The sequence below is a fragment of the Lithobates pipiens genome, unplaced genomic scaffold, assembly GCF_037356315.1.
Source record: "Lithobates pipiens isolate NorthernLeopardFrog02 unplaced genomic scaffold, aLitPip1_a1.2 Scaffold_23, whole genome shotgun sequence".
NCBI classification, from domain to species: domain Eukaryota; kingdom Metazoa; phylum Chordata; class Amphibia; order Anura; family Ranidae; genus Lithobates; species Lithobates pipiens.
The window spans coordinates 8,745,714-8,772,133 of NW_027507785.1; the positions used below are offsets into that span (position 1 = coordinate 8,745,714).

At 43.6% G+C, this 26,420-nt stretch overlaps 1 protein-coding gene across 4 annotated transcripts in view; it reads left to right on the top strand.

The window, feature by feature from the left end:
• Positions 1 to 26,420, top strand: part of LOC143927183 (beta-arrestin-1) — a 276,266-nt gene that overhangs the window by 229,672 nt on the left and 20,174 nt on the right. For 3 of the 4 annotated variants that reach the window (XM_077451156.1, XM_077451157.1, XM_077451154.1), the window contains 5 exons: positions 2,225 to 2,309; positions 2,897 to 2,969; positions 5,682 to 5,822; positions 9,674 to 9,757; positions 14,492 to 14,515. In XM_077451156.1, the coding sequence (XP_077307282.1) occupies positions 2,225 to 2,309; positions 2,897 to 2,969; positions 5,682 to 5,822; positions 9,674 to 9,757; positions 14,492 to 14,515 (407 nt within the window). The remainder of the gene's footprint in view (positions 1 to 2,224; positions 2,310 to 2,896; positions 2,970 to 5,681; positions 5,823 to 9,673; positions 9,758 to 14,491; positions 14,516 to 26,420) is intronic. The other variant, XM_077451155.1, reaches the window with a different exon arrangement.

Consider the following 26,420-nt stretch of genomic DNA (forward strand, 5'->3'; position numbering starts at 1 on the left):
GTGAGATCAGGGCTCTGTGGGGGCCAAACCATCACCTCCTGGACTCCTTGTTCTTCTTTAAACAGGAAGATACAGTGCCTTGAAAAAGTATTTATACCCCATGACATTTTCCACATTTTCTCATGTTACAACCAAAAATGTAAATGTATTTTATTGGGATTTTATGCTACAGATCAACACAAAGTGACACAATTGTGAAGTGGAAGGAAAACGATAAATGGTTTTGAACATTTTTTACAAATAAAGCTGTGAACATTTGTATGGCGCCCCCCGGAGTCAATACTTTGTAGAACCTCCTTTCTCCGCAATTACAGCTGCAAGTCTTTTTGGGGGTGTCTCTACCAGCTTTGCACATCTAGAGAGGACATTTCTGCCCATTCTTCTTCTCCGCAGAATATCTCAAGCTCTGTCAGATTGGATGGAGAGCGTCTGTGAACAGCGATTTTCAAGTCTCACCACAGATTCTCAATGGGATTTAGGTCTGGACTGTGACTGGACCATTCTAACACATGAATATGCTTTGATGTAAACCATTCCAGTGTAGCTCTGGCTGGATGTTTCGGGTCGTTGTCCTGCTGGAAGGTGAACCTCCGCCCCGGTCTCAAGTCTTTTGCAGACTCTAACAGGTTTTCTTCTAAGATTGCCCTGTATTTGTCTCCATCCATCTTCCCATCAACTCTGACCAGCTTCCCTGTCCCTGCTGAAGAAAACCATCCCCACCACATGATTCTGCCACCACCATGTTTCACGGTGGGGATGGTGTGTTCAGGGGGATGGGCAGTGTTAGTTTCCCCCACACATAGCTTTTTTTCTTTTAGGCCAAAAAGTTGAATTTTGGTCTCCTCTGACCAGATCACCTTCTTCCACATGTTTGCTGCCCCCTCCCCCACATGGCTTCTCACAAACTACAAACAGGACTTCTTATAACTTTCTTTCTCCAATGTCTTTCTTCTTGTCACTCTTCCATAAAGGGCAGATTTGTGGAGAGACGACTAATAGTTGTCCTGTGGACAGATTCTCCCCCCTGAGCTGTGGATCTCTGCAGCTCCTCCAGAGTTACCATGGGCCTCTTGGCTCTTCTCTGATGAATGCTCTCCTTGCCCGGCCCGGTCAGTTTAGGTGGACGGCCATGTCTTGGTAGGTTTGCGGTTGTGCCATACTCTTTCCATTTTCAGATGATGGATTGAACAGAGCTCCGTGAGATGTTCAAAGCTTGGGGGATTCTTTTTATAACCTCACCCTGCTTTATACTTCTCCACAACTTTATCCCTGACCTGTCTGGTGTGTTCCTTGGCCTTCATGATGCTGATTGTTCACTAAGGTTCTCCAACAAACCTCCGAGGGCTTCACAGAACAGCTGTATTTATACTGAGATTAAATGACACACAGGTGGACTCTATTTACTAACTATGTGAATTCTGAAGGCAATTGGTTCCACTAGATTTTAGTTAGGGGTATCAGAGTAAAGGGGGCTGAATACAAATGCCCCCCCCCCACACTTTTCACATATTTATTTGTAAAAAAAAACGTTTGAAAACCATTTATCATTTTCCTTCCACTTCACAATTATGTGCCACTTTGTGTTGGTCTGTCACATAAAATCCCAATAAAAGACATTTACGTTTATGGTTGTAACATGAGAAAATATGGAAAATTTCAAGCTGTATGAATAGTTTTTCAAGGCACTGTGTGTGTATATATATATATATTTTGACCATAGTGTTAATATATATGTATATATATATATTTATATAAATATATATATATGTAAGTATGTGTGTATATATATATATATATATATATATATATATATATACACACACATACATACATATATATTTTTATATAAATATATATATGTATATATATATATATATATATATATATATATATATATATATATATATATATATATATATATATATATATATGTATGTATGTATATATGTATATATATATATATATACATATATATATATATATATATATTAAAAAAAAAATATATATATAAAAAAAAAATATATATATATATATATACATATATATATATATATATATATATATTTGAAAAAAATATTTTTGTATATATATATATATATATATATATATGTATGTGTGTGTATATATATATATATATATATACACATATATATTAACACTGTGGTCAAGACACTCTGTATGGACTGTTGGGGGTCTCGGCAGTAATCTGTTATTTCTTCTGCAGATCTATTATCACGGAGAGCCCATTAACGTCAATGTACATGTGACCAACAACACAAACAAGACTGTGAAGAAAGTGAAGATTTCAGGTACTCCCTGTCCCAATCTCTCAGATTTCTGTTTTTTTTTTTTTGGGTGGGGGGGTTGGAAGTCCTAAAATATAAATTAGGAGGAGAAACCAGAACTACTTTCCTCCAAAATACACATTTCAGGTCACATTTGCAGTCACTGAACTACTTGGGAAAATATTTATATTCTAGTTAGATGACGTTAGTATTAGATTTGTTTATTTATTTTTTTATGTTTTCTTTGTATTTTTTTTTTCTTCTATGTTTGATTATTATTTTTGTATTGAGATACATCATTAGAGAGGTTGATGAAAGACGCGAGTTACAAGTCAATAGAAATAGTTACATTGTTTTTTGTTATTGTATATTTCCGCTTGTTTTTTTTCTTCTTTCTTTTGTCTTTTCTTCATTTGTAAATTTTATAAAAAATGTAATAATGTTTCTTCATTTGAAAAATATTTAAAAATAATAATGAGGGTGACGAGGGGGCATTTTATTGGCTCCTAAAAAACGCAAGGATGTTAAACACCGGGAGGGGAGGGGCTAGTTTGAATTTGAGTCGTATTTTGATGTTAATCATTATGTCGGCATGTTTGGTTTTGTTGCAGTGCGACAATACGCCGATATCTGCCTCTTCAACACTGCGCAGTACAAGTGCCCCGTAGCTGTGGAGGAAGCTGAGTAAGTATTGTGCAAAGAAAGTGTAGAGCTAGAACATACACATGCACCTCATCCCTACATTAGCAAAAAAAACAAAAAAAAGAATGGGATGATGGGATTATAGCGGTGCCAAAAAAGCAGAGGTTTAGGGCCGGTTCACACAGCGAGGCGCGGCGAGGCGTCTCCGACTTGCCTCGCCGCGACCTGCGGGGATCTCGGCGGCGACTTGCAGAGGACTTCTGTATAGAAGTCAATGCAAGTCGCCCCCGAAGTCGCCCAGAAGTAGTACAGGAACCTTTTTTCTGAGTCGGAGCGACTCGAGTCGCTCCTCTCAGAACGGTTCCATTGTACTGAACGGGGGCGACTTGCGGGAGCGAGGCGAGGCGAGCCGTGTCGCCTCGCATCGCCTCGCAGTGTGAACCGGCCCTTAACAGAGATAGTAAAATGTAACACATTTTAATTATTAGACATAAAAACACAGTGAAAATAAAATTTGCATATAATCCTGCTATGGTCAGGATTGTACACTGTAGGTAGAAATTGATACTGTGACATCTCTCCTCCCAACATGTTTCGCCAATACTGACTTCTTCAGGGGTTTTTGTACAACACAGCTACCTTGACAGACTATAGAATAGAAACAGAAGAACATTTTTTTTTTTTTACTTAATAGTGACAAAAAGAAAAAATATATAATAACAATGTATATTTTATCAGTACATTTATTTATATTGTAGAGTGAAGTTTATATCGCAGCAAATTTATTGATATCGTAGATTCATCCCATCAAACCCAGCTTAATTAAAATCGCGCACTTTGTTCATTTCATTAACTTTCTGTATCCTCTGTGGCCATGCGGCAGCCCTTCTCCACCCTTTGTTGCTGGCCCTCAGGTTGGATATCTATAGTGGTTACTTGGGTAAGTAAGTACTGGGTTTGATGGGATGAATCCATGATATCAATAAATTCAATGTACTGATGATTTATACATTATTATTATTATTATTATTATTATTATTACTATATTTTTTCCTTTTTGACACTATTATGCAAAAAAAATAAACAAAATGTCTTCTGTTTGTATTCTATAATCTGTCAGGGTAGCTACGTGTCATACAAAATGCACCTGAAGAAGCCAGTATTGTCGAAACGTGTTGGGAGGAGACATCAGAGTATCAGTTTCTTCCTACAATGTACAATACTGACCATAGCATGATTGTATGCAAATTTTATTCACTGTGTTTTTATGTCTAATAATTTAAATTTGTGACATTTTATCTCTGCTTTTTTGGCACCGCTATAATCCCGTTATCCCTTTCCTTCGCTTTTTGCTCTTGTGCAAACAGCTTCACTTTGGGAGAGACAACAGTTCACTCGCTGCCTTAAAGTCCAGCTCCAGACAAAACTTTGTTTTAGTTTTTAGCGTGAAAATGGGAAAGAACCCCTGTCGGGTCTGTGTGTCCCTATAGAGAAGCACAAGAAAAATATCTCCATTTGGAGGGCATAGACTTGCAAGCGCTCTATTTGTAAAACGTTGCTTGGACAAATGTCACACATACTTTTGCAGGCTGCACACATTTTGGGAACAATTTCTGTAATAGAGTGATTCCTAGGTAGGAAGGAGGTAGATTCATTCCTATGATCGTCAGCCCCATCTAGTGGCCAAAACGCAGTATTGTTTTATGAACTACCTCAATGAGAAAAGATAGCACATTTTGGCCACTAGATGGAGCTGAAGATCAGAGGGGTTAATCTGTTACAGATATTACGCTCCAAAATTTACATCCACATCCTAAAAATGTTTTATAAATAGATTCCAATGCCTATGTATTCCCTAACAATAAACTTCTCTTATTGGCTCATTTTTGGTCTGTAAACCCTTTCTCACCCACCCCCTGCATCATTTGGTGGCCTGTCCATAAGGGGCGCAGGTCTAATCCATGCTCCCAGCCCCTAATCTAAATGCAGGGCCTTGGACGCATGGATTTCAGTGTTTATTTTATTTTTTTAAGCACGTGATTAGAGCCTGAGGCTCTAATTGGCTGTAAAAAAGGGTGGGCTTGGGCGCTGAGCACTGAGCCCTGCGCCCTGAGCCCTGCGCCCTGAGCCCACCCAGTTGTGTGACATTAGCAAATTAATATTCGCTATTGTCTTCTTGCTTCTCCTCCCGGCCAATTGGGTCTCAGGACCCGCTTCCTGATTGGCCTGGGAAGAGAAGCAGGAAGACAATATCGAATATTAATTAATTAAGTCCTAAGACCCCATTGGGCGGGAGTCCAAAGACCCGATTGGCCAGGAGAGAAATAGCGACCGCCGGGACATGGAGGAGATGAAGGGGGGGAAGTGGTGGGCTGAAGCGACCGGGGGGGTGGGTAGATGTCTCAGGTTCTTTTGTCACCACCCCCCGACTGACGGAGCACCAGCCGCCACTGCCCTGCATCCCTTTAGCTGGGCTATTACTCCTGTCGGTGGGGGGGGGGGGGGGGGGCTGAAAGGTCAGTTATTTACCTATCCCAATGTGAATATGATTTTTGGTGGACTTCAAGAATACCCAGGTGTATTTCTAAAGCAATGAATGTGATGTTCACCCAACATTCACTGCAGGTATGATATAGTTTGGGGATCAGGATACAGAGTTGAAACTCTCGATGTGATACGATGCGATACAATGTTGCTTCTTTACACTCTCTGATATTAAAGTCATCTCCTCCCGTTCTGTCTGTGTTACTCCAGCAGTGACGTTGTTGCCCCCAGCTCCACCTTCTGCAAGGTCTACACACTGACTCCATTCCTGGCCAACAACCGGGAGAAGCGGGGACTGGCCCTGGACGGCAAACTCAAGCATGAAGACACCAACCTGGCCTCCAGCACGCTGTAAGACCTGCCCGCCATGACACCCCCTGGTGATACCATACCCCCCATATCTGCTACGTCTGGTGGAAGTTGTATTGGTTTTGGGTCCCTTTTTATTGAAAATTCTTGTTAAAGTTTAAACATTTGGAACCAGTTGTGAATGCTGGATGCTGGACGTACTACAAACACCTAAAAAAAAAAAAAAAGCTTCATTGAGGTACGCCGGGTGTGTGTAGTACATCCTCTCCTTCCTTGCATTTTCCAGTAGTTCCCGACTGTCAGATTTTCGAATTTACGAATTTCCAATTTTCGGATTTCAGAATTTTCGAATTTCCGATTTTGGTATTTTCGAATTTCGTGAATTTCTGATTTTCGGATTTTCGGAATTCCGAATTTTCGGAAATTCGGAAATTCAAAAATCAGAAAAAAAAGAAAATCTGTTTAATTCTAAATAATAACTAACTATTAATTTATAGGTATTGGAATTCCCTTTCAAATTTGTCTGTTAGTGAACGTAACGAGTACGAATTTATCTGAAGTTACGAATTATGTGAAATAACGAATGCCGCATCTAACCAAATGGAACGTAACGATCTAATAATAATAAAACCTTTTTATTATTATTAATTATTTATTATTAATTTGTTCTGTTCCATTTGTTTAGATGCGGCATTCATTATTTCAGATAATTTGGAAATTTCTGAATTTCAGATTTTCTAATTTTCTAATTTTGGATTTCCGAATTTTGGATTTTCAGATTTTCGGAATTCCGAATTTTCGGAAATTAGAAAATTTGAAAATCAGAAAACAAGAAAGAAAATCTGTTTAATTCTAAATAATAACTAACTATTAAATTATAGGTATTGGAATTCCCTTTCAAATTTGTCTGTTAGTGAACGTAACGAGTACGAATTTATCTGAAGTTACCAATTATCTGAAATAATGAGTGCCGCATCTAACCAAATGGAACGTAACGATTTAATAATAATAAAACCTTTTTATTATTATTTATTATTCATTATTTATTATTAATTTGTTCTGTTCCATTTGTTTAGATGCGGCATTCGTGCGGCATTCGTTATTTCAGATCATTCGGAAATTTCCGAATTTCGGATTTTCTAATTTTGGATTTCTGAATTCCGAATTTTCAGAAATTAGAAAATTTGAAAATCAGAAAACAAGAAAGAAAATCAGTTTAATTCTAAATAATAACTAACTATTAAATTATAGGTATTGGAATTCCCTTTCAAATTTGTCTGTTAGTGAACGTAACGAGTACAAATTTATCTGAAGTTACCAATTATCTGAAATAACGAATGCCGCATCTAACCAAATGGAATGTAACAATCTAATAATAATAAAACCTTTTTCTTATTATTAATTATTTATTATTAATTTGTTCTGTTCCATTTGTTTAGATGCGCCATTCGTTATTTCAGATAATTCGTAACTTCGGAAAAATTTGTACTCGTTAATTTAATAGTTATTAATTAAACTGATTTTCTTTCTTTTTTTTACAGATTTTCTAATTTTTGGACTTTCAAATTTTTGAATTCCCGAATTCCAAAAATTCTAAAATTCGGAGTTCGGAAAATCCAAAAATTCGGAATTGCGAAAATCTGAAATTGGGAAATTCGGAAAATCTAAAATTCGGAAATTAGTAAATCTGAAAATGCGAAATTTGGAAATTCAGAAATCCGAAAAATCGAAATGTGAAAGCTCCCGAAATTTCCGAATTTTCCATTTTCCGAATTCCCGAATTTCTGAAAAAAGCAAAAAAGCGAATAAAACGAAAATGAAAATGAACTCATTTTTTGTCAGTGCACATGTCTAAAAATGACAGCCAGGAGTTGTTGTGTAAATACCGAAGCTGCTGCTATTTACACAGAAAATGTTCTTTTAACTAAAACTTGTTCCTAGTTAATACCTTGCTAACCTTTAGTTAAGGGGAGAAGGGGAAGAAGGAGTTAATTAGGACTGATTATGGCCACACTAAGGTAAGCTATATATAAAACATTCATTGAACGAATGTCACCCACCCAGGGCCCGGACAAGGTGTGGGGAGGAGGGGCTGCTGCATTGGGAACTGTGGTATCATGTGAAGTGGGGGAGGGCACCGTGAGGAGATTGGGGGGGTTGGATTTGTGTTGTGAGGAGGATTTTATTGGGGGGGGGCAGCAGGGGAAAGGAAGTGTTCTGGGAGGGGTAATTTTGGGGGGGGGGGGCAGGGTGCTAGGAGTGCACTTGTGTTGCGAGGGGGGTGGAAGAAGAGGATTTGTGCTAGAAGGGGGGATTTGGGGAGGGGGGGGTTTGTGCTAGAAGAGATGATATGGTAGGGGGGGGAAGGGATTTGTGCTAGGAAGAGAAGTTTTTTCTTTTTTTTGGAGGGGGGGGGGTGTAAGTAGGGATGATTGAGAGGTGTTTGTGCTGGGAGGTGGGATGGGGGTATTCATGCTAGGAGGGGTGATATTTTTTTTTTGGGGGGGGGGGGGCATTTGTGCTGAGGGGATTTGGGGGATGGAGGGGGTAAAGATTTTTTACTATGATGGGAGATTTAAACATGGTGGGCGATTTGTACTGGGAAGGGGGGGGGGAATTATGCATAGGTGAAAAATAATGCAGATTAGTGCTGAATTATTTTTTGGGGGGGGGATTTTTGTTGACACACAATGCTCATACATCGGGGGTGGGGTGGGGTGTAGTTTGGGCATGTTTGCCCTGGGCTCTAGATGACTTTTACCTGGCACTGCACACACCTTTGTGCAGGCTGTATCAGTTTTGGCTGTCATTTCTGTGCTAGGTTAATTCCTATGATCGTCAGCTCCATCTATTGGCCAAAATGCGGTATCTTTTCTCCATGAGGTAGTTCGGAACACAGTATCACATTTTGACCACTAGATGGAGCCTGCTGGAACGTGTGTGACATTTGTTGAATGAATGTTCTATAAAAAAAAAGAGAAATCTTATAACCAAGACAATTTTACCTTTTCTTTGTATTTATTTCCCCTTTGTTCATGAATTTGCTACATCAGAGTCCATTCACACAGGGGCAACACGACTTCCAGTGAGACTTTAGGAGGCAACTTGGACACGACTTGAGTATGAATCAAGGCCACGACTTGAGGTGGCAACTTGAAGTTGCCTCCAGGACAGGGGACTTTGCCAGTGGCCAATCGCATAATAATCAGCTCTGTGGGAGGGGGGGGAGGGATTTGCCTAGAAAACTATTTTTACTTCCTGGAAAGTTGCTTCAGTTAAGACAGGGGATCAGACTTGGAGGCAACTTCCATTGAAATCAATGGGTACAAGTTGCCTAGAATTCGGATTGAAGTAGTACAGGAAACCTTTCTGAAGTCGGAGGGACGTCAGTAGTGTACATTAAGACGGTTCTCATTCACTTACATTGATTTTACCATGTTGCGCGACTTGAGGCAACTTGGGAGGACTTCAAGTCGGATCCAAAGCTGCCCCCGTGTGAATGGACTCTTAGGAAGCATGCATGGTTGACTTCTCCTCTTGAAAATACCAGGCCTCATACCAGGCCTCTGGCTTTCACAGACTTCAGTACTTTCTGTTACTGACCCAAGACGAGGTCTACTGAGTAGGAATCCTGATCTCCTTCTGTACATGCTCATTCTGGGTCAGAATAGGAAAGTATTGAAGCCTAGGCAGCTAGCATGTTCATAGAGAGGTCAGTAGACCCATCACAGTAGACCTGTTGATGCACTTTTTTCATCTCACGTAATCCGAGGTTGGCGTTTTCAATTGCCACTGGTTATGGTGTTTCCGGTTAAAGTCCTTCTGCCCATCCTTCTATTTCTAGTAACGCGGCCTGGAGTGTTATTAAGGGGTTTATTTCTTCTTGCATGCAGGCTGAGAGATGGTGCCAACAAGGAGATCCTGGGAATCATTGTCTCCTATAAAGTCAAAGTGAAGCTGGTCGTCTCTCGAGGAGGGTGAGTACTCAACGTTTTCTCATTGTGTACACCAGATCAAAGTAAAAGTAATAGTCTTCCCCCTTCTATTGATGGCATCCACCTTCCCTATAACTCCCCTTGGCCTGGATTGCTTGCCAAAGCCAAAAAAAATAAAAATAAACATCCGGAGGACATTGTTCTTTATGTTGCCCTCTTCATTCCTGTGAGGGATGGGGAAACTGAGTCCATTTTCACCTAAGATGGAGAAGGTCTTTCAGTTGACATTGTTCTTTATGTTGCCCTCTTCATTCCTGTGAGGGATGGGGAAACTGAGTCCATTTTCACCTAAGATGGAGAAGGTCTTTCAGTTGACATTGTTATTTATGTTGGCCTCTTCATTCCTCTGAGGGATGGGGAAACTGGGGCCATTTTCACCTAAGATGGAGAAGGTCTTTCAGTTGACATTGTTCTTTATGTTGGCCTCTTCATTCCTGTGAGGGATGGGGAAACTGAGGCCATTTTCACCTAAGATGGAGAAGGTCTTTCAGTTGACATTGTTCTTCATGTTGGCCTCTTCATTCCTGTGAGGGATGGGGAAACTGAGTCCATTTTCACCTAAGATGGAGAAGGTCTTTCAGTTGACATTGTTCTTCATGTTGGCCTCTTCATTCCTGTGAGGGATGGGGAAACTGAGGCCATTTTCACCTAAGATGGAGAAGGTCTTTCAGTTGACATTGTTCTTTATGTTGGCCTCTTCATTCCTGTGATGGGATGGGGAAACTGAGGCCATTTTCACCTAAGATGGAGAAGGTCTTTCAGTTGACATTGTTCTTTATGTTGCCCTCTTCATTCCTGTGATGGGGAAACTGAGGCCATTTTCACCTAAGATGGAGAAGGTCTTTCAGTTGACATTCTTCTTTATGTTGCCCTCTTCATTCCTGTGAGGGGATGGGGAAACTGAGTCCATTTTCACCTAAGATGGAGAAGGTCTTTCAGTTGACATTGTTCTTCATGTTGGCCTCTTCATTCCTGTGAGGGATGGGGAAACTGAGGCCATTTTCACCTAAGATGGAGAAGGTCTTTCAGTTGACATTGTTCTTTATGTTGGCCTCTTCATTCCTGTGATGGGATGGGGAAACTGAGGCCATTTTCACCTAAGATGGAGAAGGTCTTTCAGTTGACATTGTTCTTTATGTTGCCCTCTTCATTCCTGTGATGGGGAAACTGAGGCCATTTTCACCTAAGATGGAGAAGGTCTTTCAGTTGACATTCTTCTTTATGTTGCCCTCTTCATTCCTGTGAGGGGATGGGGAAACTGAGTCCATTTTCGCCTAAGATGGAGAAGGTCTTTCAGTTGAAAGTTTGCCATGGCTCCAGAACTGAAGGGCCACCTTAAGTCCTCTCAATACTTTACAAAACCCCCGTCGCTCAACTTCTTTTACTCAGGTGGATAATGGATGTTGGAAACACGAGAATCACAGACACATAATAGATGATGAGTCAGATCGGAACAAGCTGAGCTAAACATTCGCCTGTTCACTCCGCTCTACCCTCATATCTTTTTTATAGAAACACTTGATAGGTTCATCCAAAACATCCCGGGTCATTGAACGCCAACACAGCAGCCTTTAATGGATGGCAGACAAGCAAGTCCAAATTTCCTTTTTTTTTGTGCAGTTTTGGACTATTAGATGTGAGAACGTGCAGGATATTTTTAGATGTTTTATGAAGGTTCTCACTTATCCGGGTCATGGTATATCTGGTTGTGGTTGGTCACATTCAACTGGACTTGTTCTATGTCAAAATCATTTCGTAGATTATCCAAGACGCTTCTTCAGTTCTAATGAGTATCAGGAAAATACTTCAGCATTTATATATACCACACAGCATGGACATCTACGGACGGGACCATGTCATTGGTACCCGAGTTGGAGAAAAGGCACCCCTTTTCTACAAAGGCAAATAGAGTAGCACAGTTATTATTTGGCTAAATGGAAGAAACAAATGACAGGTGGAGAACAACAGCAAGGTATTTGCTTAGCCACTTCAATACCGGGCACTTTCACCCCCTTCCAGCCCAGGTCAATTTTCAGCTTTCAATTGAATGTTACATTTTGAATGACAATTACTCACATCATGATTGGACACAGCTCATCACATGGTAAAGTATACTGATCAAAGAGTGCACCCGATGTGTACCCCAGGGGGCATGTGGGAGGTGCACATGTGGGAGGAAATTCAGGGACATCGTTCCCGAACTGGAGAGCCATGCTGTAGCCTTCTATTGGCTATAGCATGGGCAGGAAGAGGTAAACAGTTGCAAGCAAGGAGGTAACACCATCTCACTGACACAGGAGTCACTGAAACTCTCAACAATGTTATTGGCACAGGGGATTAGTCCTAGCACTTAGCCCTTGTACACACGGTCGGACATGCCGACGGATAATGTCCGATCGGACCGCGTTGTCGGATAATCCGACTGTGTGTGGGCTCCATCGGACTGTTTCCGTCAGAATATCCGACCGACAAAGTTTTAGAGCTGGGCAACATGGTCCGATCGTTAGTAGAGAATTCCGATCGGACAAAGTTCCACGCAGGCTCAGATCAAATTACAAGACCGAAGCTATTGGCTACTAGCCTGGACGTAGTCCCGTCGTAAGGAAATAACGTCATCACGTTCTGAACGATCGGATTTTCCGCCAACTTTGTCCGACCGTGTGTATGCAACACCAGTTTCGGACAAAATCCGACGGATTTTGTTGTCGGAATGTCCGACCGTGTGTACAAGGGCTTACTGTATAGTGTCACCTTGATGGAGCTTAAGTTATCAGAACAGCCTCTGGTTGAAGGAGACGGCTATTTGGCAGGGCGGTGGTATAATGAAATTAATGAATAAAGGAGCCGGCACTTCTGGAAATTAAGTCTTGATAGTCTTTATTCCAAAATGACCATGTATAACAGTGGTGAAGGCTAACGGGTTTTGACATAAGCCTTGTTCGCTTATTATACATGTTCATATTGGAATAAAGACGACCAAGACTTAATTTCCAGAAGTGCCGGCTCCTTTATGCTTTGATTTCATTGTTTCCATCTGGGATGCTCAAAGGATGTTCTGAGCCAGAGCACCTGTACCGGGTGTGCCATTTACTATCTGCTCAGAGCAGTGTTTCCCTGTGTTGCATAGGGTCGTGGTATAAGAGGAATGAGCGGACTGATGGACAATCCTTATTACCAGCTCTAAAGTCCAGAGGTAGTGAAGCCAGTGAAAGTATCCCTATTTTGTCCCTTGTCTCCTCAGGAACCTTTCCTTTTCCCCATTACTAGGTGCTCTGCCCCTAGCCAGCATAGATCCCATACCTTGCCTATCCACTTTTACAAATGCACACCAATGGCAATGCTATTTATCCAATGTTACAGCTTCGAATTGGACTACTGCTCCCCTGATGACACCTACGGAGGAGTTGCTGTCTTCCTCTATTCCTTCTGTAAAACAGTCAGCAACTCAGAGCCACCTACAAAGGGGTGGGTAAACTGCACCTGCCTACACACCTTCATCTAATCACCATGGAATGTGTAGACGTTAATTGTCCCAAGAACAGAATGGGAGGTGTGAAAATCGTGGGACATCCCCCCTTCCGCCCCCCATTGTAGTTACATCATCCCATCCTTCATGTTAGTAAGGCTTCATAAAATGTTATTCCTTTGATTTACAGTACATGGCTGAATGTGTGAAATGTTGTCAAACCCCAGGGTAGACATGGTAAAACAGCATTATAAGTAGAAGACAGAAGGTGTTGGAGGCCTCCACTCATCTTCAATGATTGTTGTTCCAGTTGGACGTAGATGGCCTCTTTCACACCTCTTGCAAACCAGTTGTCCAAATTGTGCACCTCAATGTCCTCAAAGAAATTTCCCTTTTTCTTAGGATTTCAGTGTTGGGTGATTTTCCTGGAACTCATTAGAACCGACGAAGTGGCTTGGAGAACTTATGAAAGATCTTCAACATTACAGAACAAGTCCAGTTGAATGTAAACAACTGCTAGTAGACTTACGCAAATCTAATTCCATTGAATCTGCAGAAACATGTAGCAATATTGTACAGGCTTGGTTGGCCCGTGTGGTTTGGTCCAAAACTAAGAAAATGAATACCCAAATTCAGGTTTTAGAAGTGACCAAACCAAGTGCAGAAGAAAAAGTCTGCACTGTTGTAGTCAATGGAAATATGTATTATCGGGCAGGGCAAGGCACTTCTGAGGGGATACTCTTCTTTTGTTGTACATATTAAAAAGTTATTATGAAACCAGGTCATTGACAGCTATTTACCATGTCCTGTCCCTGTGACGTCCATTCAATTTTCAGTGCAAAAGGAAGGTATGGACTGCAATAAAACATCAGAAGTTCTAAGTCTTCCTCACTGTACTGAAAATGTGTCCCAATAGAGAGATTTACCATTATTTCCAATCCCAATATGAAGTGGTGGTGAGTCTCCCCATCCAAGGACAAAGCCTGAGATAAAAACTTGATAGAGGTCCCCAACCCTTCTTTGATTCATCCTTCAAAAATGTTTTGGCTGAACTTTGGTGTCTCTGCTTTATAATGTGAATACTGTTCTATACTGTAAGTGCATATCGTGTGCTGTGAAGACTGTATAACGTACCTCTGTCTCTTGCCGTTTTAATGTGATTTGTTCCGGGAAGTGGCGTAATGAGCCATTTATTGAATGCACGCGCTTTCCACTTGACTAATTCTCTAATCTAATTTGAACACTGCCAGCCTTTTGGGAGACCTTGCGTCAAGGTAATGACAACAATTTGCTCGCTCCAAGACCATGCATCAACTGCCCCGTGCATCTGTCTTGTTTTATTCCATCTGTCATCACGGAGCAATGTCTGATGTCACCCATTCCATGCTCACCCCAACGTCTTGAAGGGCTTGCTGCATGCACAAAACTTCCATTCCATCTTCTGATAATTCCGTGTCTCTCCATTTCACACATCATCACCGTTTTTAACTGTGATTTTACCTTGCCGAATAACAAACAGACACAACTTCTGTGTTTGCCGTTACTGGATCTCAGTGAAAATTTTACACAAATTGCCTTTAGGTATAATTGAAATGAGAACGCTCATCTAAAGTCCTTATTTCATTTTGGGTGGAGGGAAATTAGCAGATTGTGGGTGTGGAGTAGGAGGTAAGGTCAAGAGCACCACACCCAAATGTAGAAGTTCTAAAGCAGTGATTCTCAACCAGGGTTCCGTGGAACCCTAGGGTTCCTCCAAAGGTTGCTAGGGGTTCCTTCAGCATTGGGCAATTTCTGCCTCTCAGATAAGTTCCCACCGACACCATTGATCTTTTTAGCTATCTGTAAGGAGGTAATTCTTCCCAATGACCGCAAGTGTAAGGAGCATTCTTCCCACTGACACCATTGATCTTTTTAGCTATCTGTAAGGAGGTAATTCTTCCCAATGACCACAAGTGTAAGGAGCATTCCTCTCACTGACCATTACACTAATGTATCATAAGTTGTAGATCTCAAATTTTTAGCAGGGGTTCCCAGAGACCGGAGAACTATTTCCTCTGTGTTGAAAAGGTTGAGAATGGCTGTCCTAAAGTATTTATTCTAATAAAAGGTCACCATGAGTTACCAAAGGACTTGAGCAGTGGTCTCCAAAATCTGGCTGGATGAAGCCCTTTGCTTGCCCATTGACACCAAGCCGGAGGAATTGTTTACTCCCACTGAGGCTGGGACTTTTTATCCCCATGGGGGACCACAGTCCAGCCGCCCCAGAGTCAGAAGGACAGTACACTAGCCATTTGCTTAGAAAGTATGGACTGGATTAGAGCATGTTCATGTTCAAAGATAATTTGACAGTCAATTCTTGTCCCATTGAAGGAAATACTGTAAATCCCACAAGAGATAACTATTCCCTATGTTATAATATAAAAGGAGCTCCACTGTATATATTAATATCCTGCTAATGAGCTTTGTGCATTTGCAAATTTTACATGTTTTGGCCTCATCTAATTTGCATGTATATTAAAGGAGTTCTACTTCTCCAGATGATAGATCGATTGGCATGTACAAGTATGCATGCGTCTGTTACAAGAACTGCGTCTGTTACAATGTGCTTCCCTCTAGCTTCCCTCTGTCCAGGTGTACTTTTGCTTCCCTGCAAATACCATAAAACTGCTCTCTGGGTGCAATAGAGTCGTATGCAGAAATGCAGCCATGCTAAGTTGCATCCACCCAGAATATTGGTGTAGAAGCAGTTTTAGGACTAAGGCCAGCCAAAAGATGAATTAGCTCCTTTTTTGGATGACAGTTTGTGGGTTTAGTCATCTGAAGTTTTATGATATTTTTACAACAGCTCCTCCCTTGCTTTTTGAGCGCTCCAATCCCAGTGATGCCAATCAACGTGGTCAGTTAACATTTTTCTTAATGGATAAATCATTTTTAAGAAATATGTGTGGCCTCTTCAAGGGATACCAGCCCTGCTCATTAATCATACCGGGGTTATCTCAGTCACAAGAAGGCCTTCAGCCTCCTGCTATACCGCAAACAGCTTGGCAATGGCTGGTGTTTAAAGTTGATGAGGCCCATGAAAACAATGTGGTCCTCTTCAAATCACTGTTTAAATGTTAAAGGGTGGTGAAATCCAGGGTGTTCCCTAAAATAATGTAAAGACAACAGAAATGTAGAAGAGCCAACTTCTTTTGTCCCTGGATCTTGAGATTACAACCCAAAGTTGATGGGCACTGTCTGGTGTCTGTATATGAGGCTACATATTTGCTGATCCTCTAACACAAAAGGACACCTACTGAGATACACTATATCACCAAAGGTTTGTAGACACTCGATCTATATGAGCTTGTTGGACAAACCAACTCCAAATCCAGGGTGGTGAGATCCAGGGTGGTTAAAGGGTGGTGAGATCCAGGGTGTTCCCTAAAATAATGTAAAGACAACAGAAATGTAGAAGAGCCAACTTATTTTGTCCCTGGATTTTGAGATTACAACCCAAAGTTGATGGGCACTGGCTGGTCTCTGTGTACGAGGCTAGGTACTTGCTGATCCTCTAACACAAAAGGACACCTACTGAGATACACTATATCACCAAAGGTTTGTAGACACTCAATCTATATGAGCTTGTTGGACAAACCAACTCCAAATCCAGGGTGGTGAGATCCAGGGTGGTTAAAGGGTGGTGAGATCCAGGGTGTTCCCTAAAATAATGTAAAGACAACAGAAATGTAGAAGAGCCAACTTCTTTTGTCCCTGGATCTTGAGATTACAACCCAAAGTTGATGGGCACTGGCTGGTCTCTGTATACGAGGCTACAAACTTGCTGACCCTCTAACAAAAAAGGACACCTACCGAGATACACTATATCACCAAAGGTTTGTAGACACTCGATCTATATGAGCTTGTTGGACAAACCAACTCTAAATCCAGGGTGGTAAGATCCGGGGTGGTTAAAGGGTGGTGAGATCCAGGGTGTTCCCTAAAATAATCTAAAGACAACAGAAATGTAGAAGAGCCAACTTCTTTTGTCCCTGGATCTTGAGATTACAACCCAAAGTTGATGGGCACTGGCTGGTCTCTGTATACGAGGCTACAAACTTGCTGACCCTCTAACAAAAAAGGACACCTACCGAGATACACTATATCACCAAAGGTTTGTAGACACTCGATCTATATGAGCTTGTTGGACAAACCAACTCCAAATCCAGGATGGTGAGATCCAGGGTGGTTAAAGGGTGGTGAGATCCAGGGTGTTCCCTAAAATAATGTAAAGACAACAGAAATGTAGAAGAGCCAACTTCTTTTGTCCCTGGATCTTGAGATTACAACCCAAAGTTGATGGGCACTGGCTGGTGTCTGTATACGAGGCTACAAACTTGTTGATCCTCTAACAAAAAAGGACACCTACCGAGATACACTATATCACCAAAACTTTGTAGACAATCGATCTATATGGGCTTGTTGGACAAACCAACTCCAAATCCTTCTACTTCCTATACTTCTTTGTGACTATAATATTCTCCACCATTCTGAGAAGGCTTTACACAAGATTTTGGAGTGTCTGCGGAAATATGTGCCCATTTGTGAGGTCATGTACAGAGGTTGGATTAGAAGACTTGGTTTGCATGGCATTGCCCCACATTTGAGAGGCAAAAAAAAAAAAGACCTGGCTTGCATTCAATGTTTTGATTCATCCCAAAGGTGTTCAGCAGGGTTGAGGTCAGGCCTGTGTGCAGGACACTCGATTTACTCCACATTAAACTGGACAAACCATGACTTTATGGAGCTGGCTTTTCTACACAGGGGCACAGTTGTGCTGGAACACACAAGGGTCTTCACTGACCTGTTACCACAAGGTCGGAGGAGCACAATTGTGCACAATGTCTTTTTATGGTGTAGCATTAACAGCATTCTTTACTGGAGACACCTGAGCTCCAGTAGCTCCACAAACTTTTGGCTATGAACTTGTAGGTGGAGTGCAGCATGCGGCTTCAATCATAATTCACACGGGTGTAGCAAAGAACTTGAAATGATATAGCAACAGTTCACAACAAATCCAGTAGGAAGACTGCCCAACCGCTACACTCATTGTTTACGGAAATGTGAAGGAAGCAGGTATCAGCCGGGCTGACAGCATCTGTTAAGAATGTAGAATGCGGCCTGGCAGTCTCGAGCTAAAGCAGGGAGAAGTCCAAAGGAGATGCATCCCTATGCTTTCCCTCCTCATCAGGAACCTTTTCCTTACTTCTAGTACTGTCCCTAACAGGCGGGATGCCTGTCCCTACTTTACCAACTCGCATAAAGTGCACCACACCTGCGAGCCGGGGCCTTAAATAGGCTCTGCCTGACCCAAGATGGCTGATAGTCACATGGGGTGGCAGCATCCAATCAGATAGCTTCCCCAGTGACCCAGGAAACTACAGAGGAACCATGTTCCTCTTGACATCCTTCTCCTGCAGCAGAAGAGCGCTAGATGCAGTGGAGAAAGTAGACTGCACCTGCCTACAAACTTTTCAAGCCTGTATGACTTGTTTGCTTGGCTTGTATCTCTGGGGAATGCGTACATGTTTTTTTTCTACTCGGATATCTACTGTCTGTGAGTTACGCCAGTGTGGGTCAGATCTTGGTAGGTTTGCTCATCTTTAGTTAAAAAGAGAATCTCCCTCTCTCTGTACAAAAATCCTGAACTATTTCTTCTGTACATACTCACAGTCCTTTGTAGGTTAATAGCGAAAGTCCATTACAGACTAAGGGCCCGGGGCCCTTCTGGAAAGTGGCACAAATTTGAGGTAACTGCTTGCAGGAGTGTATGCCCTCCCCCTATGGATCTGGACTCATCTCCACTACATAGCAGGTTCTTCCAGCCCTCCTAGCTGCTCCAGAGATCTCTCAGGGTAAGGATGAAGGAATGAAACACACCTCTGTCCCTCCAAAAAGCGGACTACATATGGCAGACTTTCCTCTTGTAGTATCCCTGACTGTGCTGATGTACTCACTGTCCTCTCCTTGCTCCCACTGCTCCCAGTTGGTGGTCCCAATTACACCGCACTGCAGATGTGATCCTTCCTGAGCCAGCCTGAACCTCTAGCCTGTGGGCTCCCCCTAGACCTAGTTTGGCCCCTTAAGACCACTGACAGACTCCTGAGCACTCCATTCCCATCTTCCAGCCGACTCCCCCTGCCAGCATGACTCTTCCACACTTAAGGACAGGCTTAATCACGCTGATTGGGGATCTTCCAAGCTCCCATATGCTGAGCAACACTCCTGGCCTCCGCCCTCCAGTTTCCAGAATGTTCTCCAACTTTCTAGAACCAAGGGGGGCACCAGAGACTTGCCTGCATGAGTCATCCAGCCCTGAACCCAGGGATTTTTTTTTCAGTATCATACTTACCCAGGTGGATGCCGATGCTGCATCTGTCCCCCGTCGCCTCTGCACTGAGAATCGAGCCACCAAACATTGCTGAGGGCTCGGTTCTCACAGTTCCCTAAGCAGAGAGCTGCTGACTGTCAATCAGCAGCTCTCCACTCTGCTCCCTCCTCGCTCATTGGAGCGCTGAGCTGTGGAGGCGTGGCTCGATGAAAGGCTGAGACAGGGGGTCAGTCCAGGCACCTGGCGGATCCAGACTCCCATGGTCGGGAGGACGCGGTGCCTGGACTGATTTCTGTGACGCCAACAGAGAGTAGACTTCAGTCTGGTCTCTGCTGAAAATAGGTCACAGGCAGTGGCGTTGCTGGGGGGGGGCGGTGACACTCACCAGAGGGTGACACCAGGCTGAAACTGGCATTCTGGCACCGGCGTTGAGGCTCCCTCCTTCCTTTCCAGATCTCCTGAGCTGCTTGTGATGTGCAGGGAGTTTGGGTTAGGAGGGAGTGAGGCAAAGACAGGGTGCCCGGAGTCTGACACTGTCCCACACGTCACAATCATCTCTCTCCCCACCGGCTGCACTCACTGCAGACCAGACTATAGCCACCTCCTCCTCAGCTGAGGAGCTGAGGAAGAGGGACAGCTCGCTACAACACCTGCCCGGGGTCGAGGTAATGCAGAGGAATGGGACATCTATGCTGCCAGGAGAGTCATTTTAGCGAGGGGGGCTTGAGGATATGTGCTAGGGGGTGCTTTATTTTGGATTAGAAATGACTTGTGCTATAAGGAGGGGAGCAGATTTGAAGTTTAACCCCCCCCCCAGCAAAATTCCTTTCCCCTTCCAAAGCACCCCCTAGCACATGTCCTCTAATCCTCCCCCAAAATCAAAGATCCCATCCTTGCTCCATCCACCCACCCAATTTCACCCCTGCTTTATCCACCCCCACATCCCATCCCAACTCCATCAACCCCTCCAATCCCATCCCAGCTCCATTCATCCCACCAATCCCATCCCTGCTCCATCCACCCCCACATCCCATTCAGCTCCATCCACCCTCATCCCATCCCAGCTCCATCCACCGCCACTGATCTCATCCGCACTCCATCTACCACCACCGATCCCATCCCAGCTCCATCCATCCCCCAATCCCATCCCAGCTCCATCTATCCACCCCATCCCATCCCAGCTCCATCCATCCACCCAATCCTATCCCTATCCATCAGCCTGATCCCATCCCAGCTCCATCCACAACCCGATCCCATCCTGGCTCTATCCATTTCCCTGATACCATCCTGGCTCCATCCATCCCCTCCGATCCTATTCCAGCCCTATCCACCTCCCATCACATCCCGGCTCCATCCATTTCCCTAATTCCATCCCAGCTCCATCCATTCCGCTGATTCCATCCTGGCTCCATCCATTTCCCTAATTCCCTCCCAGCTCCATCCACTCCCCTGATACCATCCTGGCTCCATCCATCCCCCCGATCCTATTCCTGCTCCATCCAACCCCTGATCACATCCCGGCTACATCCACAATCCCATCCCAGCTCCATCCATTCAATCCTGTGATGCATAGGAAAAGCAGACAGGAGAAATGAGACAGATCGCTGCTCCGGGTAAGTAATATAATCCACCAAAAAGGAAGGTCTGGGTGCTAGCTCTGGCTCGCAACCGTGAACATGTATACCACGTGAGAAAATTAGCTGCACACCAACATCTGTCCAACAGGTTTATTGAAAGACTGCCACCAGGACTAAAACAACGGACCAAGGGGTGACGACGTTTCACACATACATTGTGCTTCTTCAAAGCCCAAGGGAAGACTGACCTACTGAACATCTAAGTAGAGGACACTCCATCCCCCACACAGGCGTAGGGTGGTGTGATCAGCTCTCCCCTTATCTTGATAAGCAAAACTAAAAACATTCTGAACGACAATACAAATAGTTTCCTTTTTATATTGTGCTGACGTTTGGTGGACGCTATATATCACATGCGTCACTTTGCGATTTGTTGTTATCGTTTTAGGAGACGTGTGTATTTTGGTGTCCTCCATACAAATATTTTTATTCACTTTTGTATGTACTTTTTCTATGGTGTCATTTTTCTAAATGGGGTTACTTTTTTTGCTTTACATACATTTATTTGTATTGTCGTTCAGAATGTTTTTAGTTTTGCTTATCAAGATAAGGGGAGAGCTGATCACACCACCCTACGCCTGTGTGGGGTATGGAGTGCCCTCTACTTAGAGGTTGGGTAGGTCAGTCTTCCCTTGGGCTTTGAAGAAGCACAATGTATGTGTGAAACATCGTCACCCCTTGGTCCGTTGTTTTAGTCCTGGTGGCAGTCTTTCAATAAACCTGTTGGACGGATGTTGGTGTGCAGCTAATTTTCTCACTTAGTATACATGTTCACGGTCGGGAGCCGGAGCTAGCACCCAGCCCTTCCTTTTTGGTGGATTATATTACTTACCCAGAGCAGCGATCTGTCTCATTTCTCCTGTCTGCTTTTCCTATGGATCACAGGATTGAATGGATGGAGCTGGGATGGGGTTGTGGATGTAGCCGGGATGTGATCAGGGATTGGATGGAGCAGGACTAGGATTGGGGGGGATGGATGGAGCCAGGATGGGATCAGGGGAGTGGATTTCAATAAACCTGTTGGGCCGATGTTGGTGTGCAGCAAATTTTTCTCACTTGGTATCCACAGAAGAAGACCAGCCAAATGAGCTTTGACTGGACTTCTCCATTAACCATGAGCCAAACTATGGTTTGCCTGCTATGACCCTACTTTTTTTTTTTTATTGAAAAAGCCAGTGGCGTGCAAAACACATCGAAAAACTTCCACCACATGCCAAAAAAAGCGCACACACATAAAGAGTGATGCACAAAAACGTGCAACGGGTGTCACGCTGTCCTCCACTAGGAAGGACCTTACCCTGATCCCCCGGGGCGTTAGGCTCCAGACGGGGACTGAGGTACATCACATGGGTCCGTCTGGCCGAAAAACAAACAAACGGACCCCCGTTCTCTGGAAGGTCTGCCGAAACAGACCCACCCAAGTATTAGGTGGGGCTCCCCCCGAAGGGAGACCCCAAGAGAGAGAGAGGGCTAACCAAGCCAGAAGGCCTATGTCCCATAAGACTTTAAGGGTTGGCCCAAGGACCAACACCCTACTCGCCACACTGTGACAAACGTGTATACACCAAACAAAATAAAAAAATACAAAAAAGTGACGAACACAGGGTAAAATAAATAGAAAGTGGGGGAAGAAGGGACACTAATAGCACACTAGAGGGTGCTACACCTAATTTTAGACTTAAGATTTAAAAGAATACTGTCTTAACTATATAGGCTGCATTTTCTACTTATGGATATGTTGGCTGCTTGGCTTTCAGGCCAATCCAATGGCTCCAGTATATAAAGTAAGTGTGCAAAATGCACTTTGGGCTCACTAACTGCATGACTACTTGTGCTGAAACCAAAGCAATGGCAGCCTACATAGTCATCTACTTGTTTGTTCCTTTCAGTATAAAGGTAATGCCATATATATCTATATAAATATATTAAATATGTCCGCCTGTCCTTGCATGGTGCATTGCATGCTCTGGGCCACGTGTCATGTGTGACTTACTCTGTCTGTTTGACGTTTTTGGTACCCACTTTTACGGCATTTCTTCATATAAGTCACCTGAATCATCCACTGTGTGTCCACTTTAGGTTTGCAAGTGTGACACGTCATCATCATTTATGTCTGTTATTATGTTCTGGCTTGCCACCTCCGTCTATACTTCAGATCAGCCTCGATCCTCAGCAGGTTAACTAATCTGAGTTAATTTTATTCCCCATGTTGGGAAGTAGCACTGACACAATATGCCGAACCATTCCAGAACTGCAGATATTTTTTTCCTGAAGGGGGGGTTCAATCTCAGGCACCTAGAGGAACTTAATTAGGTGGCGCTTGCAGCACAGTGAATTGTGGATGTGGCAAGAGGCTTACAACTTGAGCCTACTCACTACATAATCCCTGTACCATAAAAAATCATTATTTTCCAAGCCACAAGTCTGACAGTGGTCAGGAGTGTGTAAACCACAGAGCGCAGGAGTCAGGAGTATGTAAAGCACAGAGCGCAGGAGTCAGGAGTATGTAAAGCACAGAGCGCAGGAGTCAGGAGTGTATAACACGCAGAGCACAGGGGTCTGGGGTGTGTAACCCAAAGGTCAGTAGAAAGAGTAACACAAAGAATTACTTACCTCCCTGAGCTAAAATATCTCCAATACAGATATCCCCCTTCCCTCTAGTAAAGTTCCACGTTCCCTGTAAAGGTGCCTCCCAGTATAGATCCCCCACCTAGTACAGCTCCCCCTTCCAGCATAGATCCCTATCTAGCACAACTTGCCCTCCAAGTACAGCTCCCCCTCCCAGTATAGCTTCCAGTACAGATCCTTCTTCCAGTATAGATCCCTCTCCCAGTACTGATCCTTCTTCCAGTATAGATCCATCTCCCAGTACTGATCCTTCTTCCAGTATAGATCCCTCTCCCAGCACTTATCCCCTTCTCAGTATAGACCCCCCTCCCATTACAGATCATTCTACCAGTATAGATCCCTCTCCCAGTACTGATCCTTCTTCCAGTATAGATCCCTCTCCCAGTACTAATCCTCTTCCCAGTATAGACCCCGCTCCCAGTACAGATCCTTCTACCAGTATAGATCCTTCTCCCAGTACCAATCCCCTTCTCAGTATAGACCCCCCTCCCAGTACAGCTCCCCCTCTCAGTACTGCTCCCCCTCCCAGTACAGAACCCCCTCCCAGTACAGATCCCTTTCCCAGTACAGATCCCCTCCCAGTACAGATCCCCTCCCAGTACAGATCCCCTCCCAGTACAGATCATCCTCCCAGTACAGATCCCGCTCCCAGGACACATCCCGCTCCCAGTACACATCCCGCTCCCAGTATAGATCCATTTCCCAGTACAGATCCCCTTCCCAGTATAGACCCCCCTCTCAGTATTGATTCACTTCCCAGTACAGATCCTCAGTAGAGATTCCAGTACAACAAAGAATTACCTACCTCCCTTGAGCAAAAATTTTCCAAATAGACTTCCCCCTTCCCACTAGAAAAGTTCCACTTCCCCTGTAGAGCTGCCCCTCCAAGTATTGCTCGCCCTCCCAGTACAGATCCCTCTCCAAATATAGATCCCCTTCCCAGTAAAGATGCCCCTCTCAGCACAAATTCCCCTCTGAGTACAGATCCCCTCCCAGTATAGATCCCCTCCCAGTATTGATCCACATCCCAGTACAGATTCCCCTCCCATTACAGATTCCAGTATAATAAAAATTACCTACCTCTCCTGAGCCAAAATTTTTCCAGCAAAGATTTCCCCCCTTCGCTCTAATAAAATCCCACTTCCCCTGTAGCGATCCCCCTCCAAGTACAGATCGCCCACCCAACATGCATCCCTCTCCCAGTATAGATCCTCTTCCCAGTACCAATTCCCTCCCAGCACAGATCCTGCTCCCAGTACAAATCCCTCTCTCAGTATAGACCCCCTTCTCAGTTCAAATCCCCCTCTTAGTATAGATCCTCCTCTCAGTATAGATCCCCCTCTCAGTATAGATCCCCCTCCCAGTACAGAACCCTCTCCCATTACAGAGTCCCCTCCCAGCACCGACCCCCCTCCTAGTAAAGACCCCCCTCTCAGTATGGATCCACCTTCCAGTACAGATCTCTTTCCCCCAGAATAGCTCTCCCCTGTCCACGAAATCCACTCACCAGACCAGGCATTTCATGGTAAGTCCTCCCTTTGCTGTGTCGTGTGATTGGAGCCGAGCAGGACATTCTCCCTCGCATTGAACGGCCGCTGCGTCTCTGATTTCTGATAGGTAACAGCTGTATTTCTTCAGGTGCACATCAACTATCAGAGCTAGCTATGGTGGCTCTATCCCCCCCCCCCCTTAACTATTTAGGGGTTTAGTACCAACTGACACTTTTTTGCAGCTGTTTCAGTCATATTATTGTAGCATTTCAAAGAAAAAATATTAAAGCTGAAGTTTAATCTGCTTATATTTTTTCTTTTTATGTTCCCTCCTCCTCCCCTCATCAACATGCTAATTACATTTTGTACATAGCTTCCCGAAAAAAAACCCATCACAGCACCCCTGCCTCAGTACTCCTCTCCACAGCCCTCAGCCCTGATCCAAGCAGTGCGTTGGCTCTTGGAAAGAGTTATGGGCGGGCATCAGTCTGGAGTAGTGGGCGATCCTCGGCAGGCTGTATTTGCATACAGACCTCCCTAGGTAACTTCCACCTGTGATGCTGAGCCTTTATAATCGGAAGAACTAAAAATCTAATGAATGATAGGGGTGGACCAGGGACAGGCAGACTTGGGTGGAAAGTACTGGAACATACTGGACATCCTCCATCCGGTAAACAAGGTGGGCTCTATCTGAAGCTCACAGTGTGCAGTGAAATAGAGGAAGCCATTTCAGTCCAGGAGATGAGCTGGTACAACTGTGCAAGACTGGAGGTCATCGTCCATTCTGTTGATGTATCCACATATTGTGGGTATGTTGGATATATTACACCCCGCCTGCTAGTTCATCTCATAGTCTTCCATTATGCCGTGCTGCTATTTGTCTAGGAGTTTGGATAAGCCATTGGAAATATTGTTTAGAGGAAGGACACGCTTATTGTCCCGTGTGATTGGTAATTTTGTTAATAATCATTGTTTTTGTTTTTGAAAAGCATTTGACATGGCCATGTTTGACCACCATCCATAGTCCGAGACTTCTTGTAATTTAGTTGGCGAC